The following is a 9,065-nucleotide window of genomic DNA, read 5'->3' as shown; positions in this document are numbered from 1 at the left end:
GTGTGTGTGTGTGTGTGAGAGAGAGAGAGAGAGAGAGAGAGAGAGAGAGAGAGAGAGAGAGAGAGATATATATCACATCACATCACATCACATCACAGGGGAGTCAGCTGTCTTAACCGTGGCTTGTGTACTGCAAACACATATTCATCACTGTGTCTGTCACGCGGCTCTGTTCCCCTTTCGGGCTCTGTCTTTACATTTATTTTGAAAGATGAAGCTCGCGATTATGGTAAGGGGCGTTACATTTCCGACGAGTGCTTGCGGTGTTCGGCCAATCACAATGCACTGGGTCAGCTGGCCAATCAGAGCAGACTGCGCTTGTCGGAAGGAGGGGCTTTGTAGAAAACGAAGCGTTTGAGAGAGGCGGGGCATAGAGGACCTACAATAATGTACAGTGTTTGAAAAATAATGTGTTTTTGTAACATTAAAGCATGTCAACATATTCTGTTACACCAAATAATGATCTTTAAAAAAGCATCATATGACCCCTTTAACCTTTTTAATGAAAATATACTATTTTGGTTCTCATAATAGTTTTACTTCAATATGCTGCATTTTGAGCAGATTTCACCGTACTAAACCATATTTAGCTCATTTATTTCCTTTTAAAAATAATATTAGAAAAAGCTTATTTCAGAAAAAGCATTTTGAGAAGGTAAAAACTTTTAATGAGGGGGATGTACAAATGAAGTATTACCAGAATTAAAGGAATAGTTCACCCAGCAATTACAATTGTGTTATTTACTCACCCGCAAGGTGTTCCAAACCTGTATGGCTTGCTCTTTTTCTTTTTTTGGGAACACAAGAGATGATTTGAAGAATGTTGGTAACCAAACAGTTGCTGGTAGCCATTGACTTCCATAATATGGGGGAAAAAAATACTATGGAAGTCAATAGCTACCAGCAACATTCTTCAAAATGTCTTTTGTGTGATAGAACTTTAATTTCTGGGTGCACTATCCCTTTAACTCTCGTCAGACTGTTGAGATATCTATTTGCCTTCACCAGCCTCCAAAGATGGCTACACTTTCTACTCCGTATCCCAAGAAAGAGTCATGGATGAAATAGATGAAGAAGCCAGAGCTGCAAAACTACAGGCTCCGAAGACCGGCGCCAACTGAACTGAATGAACTTTATCTTCAGGAAGTGTCTACATTGACAACAGGAGCCTGACAAAACTGGCATGACGCAGATGACGCCAGCAGAGGGCGCCACATCTATTTAAACCAGGGCGGGGTAACTTCGCACCAACCCTGATCAAACTCACCTACCTGTAGCTTTCTAGTGATCTCGAAGACATTGATTAGCTTGTTCAGGTGTGTTTGATTAGGGTTGGAGCTAAACTCTCCAGGACCGAAGTTACCCAGCCCTGGTTTAAAGTCTCTTATTCGACCCAAGACTCAATATTTAACCGATATAAGGAGAAATCCTTCGTTTTTGCCCAAGCTAAATTCTACATGATTACTATAAAAATGTGTTTCTGGGATGCAGTTCATGGAATATGTTAGTGTTGACTGAATGTCGTCATATTCCTTGTTGTATTATGAATATTAATTCTGCTACTGGTGATATATTGCTTTGAGTGCAAATACATAATCAGAGTGAGATTCATTTAAAGAAAGTTTTGTTTATGTTTGTCTTTTTTATGGACACACAATAAAATGATACTGCAGTGTCTAAAATGAATACTCAACCCACAGTCATCTTTATATTTATTGACTTTAATGTACAAATATGATTTAGAATATACTACATTATCATCATAAGATAGAGAAGGCACAGCATGGAAGTGTTGCATTGCACATCGAAGCGATCAGTATAATGAAGCATGAAGTCACATTTCTCTCAATCTAAAACACATTGGCTGTGTTTGTGTCTGTAGCTGATTTGCTTGTTCACTGCACATATAAAGGCATTCATATGATTTTTCACAGTTTTTAATGAGCCGTGAATGGATCTTAGGTTGTCATATTCAATGACAATGACCCTCAAACTCATGGAAAGGTGTAATGCATCAAGACAGAAACCCAACTGAAAGCACAAAGCCAATTTGTTTTATACATCATTAACATCTTTACTGTAAATAACATCCATTTCTGCTCGTTCATATTCTGAATCCCTCTTTAACATCATGCAAGTCGGTATCTCATAAGTTCATTATGAAATAAACAGTGATTTCACCATATATTGTACATAATGTTTCCACACTAAAACTACAGAAAGCATAAATGTTGGCTTTGTGGAAAATCTGATCATACTCTGTTAATATTACAATGAAGATAACGAATGCACTTTTATTGACCGCCCTTTGTAAACATCGGCAATCAATCATTTATTAATGACTCTACTGTAGCGTCACAAATGGGACTTTGAACTTCACACCAAAGTGCAGTGTGCATTTTGCATCCATCTTGAACTTTATGGCTGATTCTTGCTTTAATTTTTGGTGCAATTCGTATATTGAAGGAATATGTCGTGCAAAAATGAAAATTTGCTGAAAATGTACTCATCCTCAGGCCACCCAAGATGTAGATGATTTTGTTTCTTCATCAGATTTGGGGAAATGTAGCATTGCATCACTTGCTCACCAATGGATGCTCTGCAGTGAATGGGTGCCGTCAGAATGAGAGTCCAAACAGCTGATAAAAAACATCACAATAATCCACAAGCAATCCACACCACTCCAGTCCATCAGTTAACATCTTGTGAAGTGAAAAGCTGTGTGTTTCTAAGAAACAAATCCACGACAAGACATTTTAACTGTAAACTGTCACTTCTGTAAGCCTCATTCTGACGGCACCCATTCACTGCAGAGGGTCCATTGCTGAGCAAGTGATGCAATGCTGCATTTCTCCAAATCTGATGAAGAAACAAACTCATCTACATCTTGGACGACCTAAGGATGAGTACGTTTTCAGTGAACTATTCCTTTAACATCACCATATTAGGTCAGTCACATTCAGACTGATAAAAGACAATAAAATATATATATATGTATGTAAATGTATATAAACATAGACTTCAAGGTTAAGAAGTTCTACATCTCCATGGATGAAAATCTCAAAGCTGGCATAATCAATGCAACAATTATATATATCCCACCCACCCTAAATCTTTTTTTTTTTTATATCATTGTTTTTATTCACATTTAGAATATAAAAGAGACCCTATCAGATAATAGCAGAAATATTTCTGGACCGGATCTACAGAGTTCATGCTGATTATTGCGTGATGATTTGGAGTTTCTACAGCGCAAACACAGGCAGTAGAACAGAAACAGCAGGACATCTGATGTCCAGTAGTGGACTGTTGATTCAGATGTTTGCCCGTTCAGCAGGTCCAGGCGGTTTTTAGAAAGTGCAAAGAGACAGTCGAGAGTCAAACTCAGTGCTGAGCCTTTAGAGAGAACGTCACAGCATCATAAAACAGCAGAGTCCCGCCAAACCATTGGCTCTTCACAGAATTAAGCAGACTTAATTAGTGCATTTGCACTAGAAATGCGCCTTCTGACACCAACGCTGGATTCACACAGCATATTATGCTTAGGAAACTGTACATTATATATAACAAACCCAATCTGTCCAGTTCAGGCTATGAGGATATGACTGGATCGTGTCTCTGTTTCTCGGTGGCTGGTTGTTCAGAGTTTGGTGTGGTAAGAGCAGTCATGACTGGATGAGGTAGTCTGATGTACGTAGTCCCGCCAATGTACCAGGCTAAGGATTCTTACTGATACGGAAACAGAAGAGAGAATCATTATAAGAGTTTACCAAGAGCTGATTTATGCATAGATCAGATTTAAAGGGATAGTTCACCCAAAAATGAAAATGTGATGTTTATCTGCTTACCCCCAGGGCATCCAAGATGTAGGTGACTTTGTTTCTTCAGTAGAACACAAACAAAGATTTTTAAGTCAAACCGTTGCAGTCTGTCAGTCATATAATGGAGGTGAATGGAATCACGGCTTTGAGAGTCATAAAACATACACAAACAAAACCAAATGAAACCCTGCGGCTCGTGACGATACATTGATGTGTAAAGACACAAAACGATTGGTCTGTGCAAGAAACTGAACAGTATTTATATAGTTTTTTACCTCTGATTTTCATCGCAATGTCCAAACTGTCCTGAGCGTGTTCTCAACAGCCGGCGTGGGACGCGTCTTCTTCTTCTTCTTGCTTTACGGCGGATCGCAGACTTATTAGTGCATTACCGCCACCTATCTCTCAAATGGACCATTGACACTTCTAATTGAGATTGTAGATAGCGTGTCAATGCTCCATTTGAGAGATAGGTGGCAGTAATGCACTTACAGTGGGTACGGAAAGTACCATGTTTCATGAGTATTAAAGACAGATATGTTTGAATATCTCTGATTTAAGCTTCAACAGCAAAAAGGCTGTTGAAGTCAGAAAGATCCAATTCTGTGGATTTGTTCAAAACTGCCGGTTTTGAATCATTTCAATCGATTCATTCTTTGTAGCATTTTAACCTAGTTAACATCTTACAATAAACTATTATATTGGTGCATATGAATGAAAATATGTTTTTTGAACTCTTTCTTGTGTTCATTTAGTGAAAGACGAGGAAAAAAATATATGCCTTGATCATTTTTAACAATCCTGAATCTACTTGGTAAACATTCTGTCTGGTAGAAATGATGGTTCCTCTGCAATAAAGACAGAAATATCTAGATTTATATTCAATTTCATTCAAATGTTCACAAATATCAGCACTATTTGCAATGGTAAACGAATGTTGCATTATTACTGCTAAATAAATAAATAAATAATATATATATTTTTTGTTATATTTTAATAATTTTTTATAGTTTAAAATGTTATTAAATTAAAATGTAAATGTACCTTATATTTAATTTTATATTTGTATTAATTAATATATAAAATTTATATTTTACTATATATATATTTTAATTAATTGTTTTTCTTTCATATTTGACTAAATGGCATTAAAATAATGCAGAAAATGTTTATTCATCAAAGGTGATGGAAATCAAGGGCTTGTTTTACAAGAATGCATCTTCAGGAACCAATTAGAAACCCTGAGCTGAATGTAATGCCTGTAATCAACAGAAGTATCGTACCATTCTAGTAAAATCAGCGGCGAAAGTCACTCCTTTAGTCGGCCGTGAACCTTCCTGGGAACTGCTGCTACTGTTACCGCTCAGGGAATTTTTCCTCATGATCCCTGTGGAACAATCGCAGTAAAGAACGATATTAAACATTTCATTCGGTCATTTGCCATTTCCGGTTAATTAAAAAATTGCTTATTAAGTTAACATTACTTAAAGGGATAGTTCACCCAAAAATGAAAATGTGATGTTTATCTGCTTACCCCCAGGGCATCCAAGATGTAGGTGCCTTTGTTTCTTCAGTAGAACACATATGATGATTTTTAACTTTAACCGTTGCAGTCTATCAGTCGTATAATGCATGGCAATGGTAACAAAATCTATGAGAGTAAAAAAAATATGCACAGACAAATCCAAATTAAACCCTGCGGCTCGTGACGACACATTGATGTCCTAAGACACGAAACGATCGGTTTGTGCCAGAAACCGAACAGTATTTATATAATTTTTTACCTCTAGTACACCACTATGTCCAACTGTGTGTGGAAGTGATCTCTCGCGCGTATACGTCACTCATTGTTTACACAGTGCACAGTCATTGTAGGTATGACGGCTAATCAAAATGGTACTTACTTGCGCTTATCCGGATTGTTCAAACCGACTTAAAACTAAAAGATTACGTTCTCTCACGCGAACTCATTCGGGAGTGGTGACTTTCCACGTATTCCCAACTTCTGAGCCTGCTCGCCTGAAGTTATGGTTGATTGCTCTTCGGCTGGATATCAACACACCCTTTAACGTAAACTACGCCAGAGCGCGTACACACCTCACGCACCGGAAGCCGGGCGCGCGCACAAAGGTAGTTGGACATAGTGGTGTATTAGAGGTAAAAAATTATATAAATACTGTTCGGTTTCTGGCACAAACCGATCGTTTCGTGTCTTAGGACATCAATGTGTCGTCACGAGCCGCAGGGTTTAATTTGGATTTGTCTGTGCATGTTTTTTTTACTCTCATAGATTTTGTTACCATTGCCATGCATTATACGACTGATAGACTGCAAAGGCTGGAGTTAAAAATCATAATTTGTGTTCTACTGAAGAAACAAAGTCACCTACATCTTGGATGCCCTGGGGGTAAGCAGATAAACATCACATTTTCATTTTTGGGTGAACTATCCCTTTAACTTGATTAGTTAGCATGAACTAACAATGAAAGATACTTCTCAAGAATTTTAGAGACATGTTTGATGCATTTTATGCTTGTTAGTTCCAAATCCATTACTTCTAAGCTGCTATGCAAGTATGGATGCTCCCTTAAAAGGCAGCTGCCCGTGTAGGAGACAAACAGCAAGGCAGCCCACTAAGTTTTGATATGATTCAAATCTGGAAACATAAACCTCGGTTTAACCTGTTAAAGGCAGAATGTCGACTCTCTGGAGGCTGTTTCTGCGAGACGACGGGAAGTTTCCTCCTTTAGACAGTCGGCGTTGGCGGCTGGAGAGCATTGCGGCTGGAGATACGATACAGGGGGGAGGGACCTTCCCCATTCTGGCGTACAGTTCCTCTATCTCCTGCTTCTGCACCGCCTGCAGAGACTGAACCTCACACAGATGCCTGAGAGGGAGAAAATGAGGATTTAGAGCAGGGATGCCAGGTCTGCCAAACAAAACTAGCCCAATTGACCCGATCGACTTGATACAACTATTCATTAGATCATTTAATGCATTATAAGGCGCATTACAAAAAACATAATGAATGCATTAAAATACTTTTTTATTGCATTATAAATAAACACTACAAGTAAAGTGCTACAGAACTATTTTTTCTTAGTTGTAATAATCTAAAGAACCTTTTGTGGAATATGGAAAGGTTCTTCATGGAACCACAGATGCCAATGGAGAAGCTTTATTTTTAAGAGTGCAGATGAGTTATAAAAGTCTCTTACTTCTCCCTCAGCTCCTGTAGCTCCCCCCACATCTCTTCATCCTCGCTCTCTGATTCGTCGCTGCTCAGGTAGGAGGAGCTGCGCGTGTGGCTCATCCAGAGGTTGTGGAGAGGAGTGGCATACGGAGGGCTGCCCGTTTTTCCATCCCACACTCTTCTGTCTGTATCCATGGCCACAGAAAACCCGCTGTCCACCGACGTTCCCATGAGAGCCGGGCTGCAATCCACTCTGCGTCCCTTCTTCCTCCTGTACTTCTTATCCACAGGGGTCTCTTCATCATCATCAACATCCTGCTCTTGCTCATCAATCTGTCCCTCTCGGTCTTCTTTTTGATTGTTCTCCGTCTCGGGCTGGTCAGCAGAACTCAATAAATAACGTGGAGCCTCACAGGAAGGAAGAATGGAGAGGTTTTGATCCGGTGAGCTGATGTGATTATCCGGAGGTGGAGTTTCAGTGGGTGTGTTTTCACTGTCTGTGTGTCTGGCCGGAGCAGGAATCTCTTTGCTGGGGGAAACTTGAAAACGGCCCACAGTTACAATAGGCTTTGGCTCTGTGAGAGAGAAAGAGAGATAGAAAAGGTGGAAAAAGATGTAAAAGACTGCAAACATACTTGCAAATCCCCTCAAGCATGATAATGACAATGCAGAATTATGTTATACTGTTGTCACATGACCTCATCACATTGCGTTTGAGGGACATACAGTTATCATCCTGAAAATAAAATGCTTAATTTTGCCTTTTTAACCCTCTGGTGGTCTTCAGCCATTTTACATTGTGAATTTTTTATTTCGTATTTATTTATTTTACTTAACCAGAATGGTACAAACTCACACACAAAAATCTTTATATATATATGTATAAATGGGGTAGTCGTGGCCTTATGTTAGAAAGTCGGACTTCTTGTAACTATCAATGATTAATTATTAATAATTAAATGAATTCATTTAATTATAATACATATTTGTATTATTTTATATAGAAATAAATGGTGCATAATTTAGACGTGAATCTGGTATTATGAAATCCCCTCAAAATACAAGATATTAAAGAATCAATGCTATTGAAACAAAATATAGTGTATTAATTAAACAGAAAAATCAATCGGTTTTATACTATTTCAACTATTTCAAAGCTGAAATTTCAGCATCATTACTCCAGTCTTCAGTCTTCTTTTATCAAATAAATAAATACTGACCCATATAATTACAAACTTTTGAATGGTATTGTTACAAAAGATTTCTATTTTAAATAAACGCTGTTCCTTTTTTAAACTTTTCTATTTCACAATGTTACTGTTTTTTCTGTATTTTTGATCAAATAAATGCAGGCTTGTGGAGCATAAGAGACTTTTATTTTTAAGTAATTTGCTACTATTAAGTAATTATTAAGTCATTTGTTCAGTAATTTATTCACAGTTCCTAAATACCACTTCAGTGCTTTGATCATTTTTTTCCTAGCTGGGCACCAATATTCACTACAGATATTGTCATGTTATTAATATTAATAAATATGATACTATGTATTGCATTGCTTCCTTAAATGTGCACTATATACACAAATCAAGTGGACGTGAAAGAGACATTTCTAGCTGAAACTGAAATGAAGTGTTATGTTAGAGCAGTAATGTAGTTTTTGAAATATACTTTTTTTTTTTACTTTGAATTCAAACTTCTTTGCTTTGACTTTTGCTAGTCAGCTCTCGACGCGATGTCATTCACTGTATGCACTCTTTTAAACTCGTAATAAACCGGTGAATGATCTATCCGGAAATGACGCTGATCGACAGATATTTAGAATACATTGCAATCACTCTAAAATAGATGATGATAACTCATAAACCTGCATTAGGAGCTGGGCTTCTTTGTGTGCATATTTAGCGTTTTTCTTCGCAGCAGCTGAAGGATGTGTTTAGTACGGCAAACATTCAAAAGGCGGGACCCGTTTTGAAACGGCATCATTAATTGGTTTAATTGCAGGTGAGTGACAGTTCAACTACATCCAATGAACAATGAGACCGTATTTTGCT

At 37.9% G+C, this 9,065-nt stretch overlaps 2 protein-coding genes across 2 annotated transcripts in view; one reads left to right on the top strand and one right to left on the bottom strand.

Annotated features, from left to right (window-relative positions):
- coa3a (cytochrome C oxidase assembly factor 3a) overlaps positions 1-1,686 on the top strand; it is a 3,846-nt gene extending 2,160 nt beyond the window's left edge. Inside the window, exon 2 of the mRNA XM_016246590.1 lies at positions 1,018-1,686. Coding sequence (XP_016102076.1) covers positions 1,018-1,121 — 104 coding nt within the window. The 3' untranslated portion in view covers positions 1,122-1,686. The remainder of the gene's footprint in view (positions 1-1,017) is intronic.
- Positions 1,687-3,127: 1,441 nt separating this feature from the next.
- The window catches only part of wnk4a (WNK lysine deficient protein kinase 4a), a 70,768-nt gene continuing 64,830 nt past the window's right edge, over positions 3,128-9,065 (bottom strand). Inside the window, exons 18-21 of the mRNA XM_016246587.1 lie at positions 7,040-7,589; positions 6,503-6,708; positions 5,105-5,208; positions 3,128-3,729 (exon numbers count right to left, since the gene is read on the bottom strand). Of these exons, the coding sequence (XP_016102073.1) occupies positions 3,727-3,729; positions 5,105-5,208; positions 6,503-6,708; positions 7,040-7,589 (863 nt within the window). The 3' untranslated portion in view covers positions 3,128-3,726. The remainder of the gene's footprint in view (positions 3,730-5,104; positions 5,209-6,502; positions 6,709-7,039; positions 7,590-9,065) is intronic.

The sequence above is a fragment of the Sinocyclocheilus grahami genome, unplaced genomic scaffold (assembly GCF_001515645.1).
Source record: "Sinocyclocheilus grahami isolate Dianchi unplaced genomic scaffold, SAMN03320097.WGS_v1.1 scaffold802.1, whole genome shotgun sequence".
Classification (NCBI taxonomy): Eukaryota; Metazoa; Chordata; class Actinopteri; order Cypriniformes; family Cyprinidae; genus Sinocyclocheilus; species Sinocyclocheilus grahami.
This window is presented reverse-complemented; position numbering and strand designations above follow the sequence as displayed.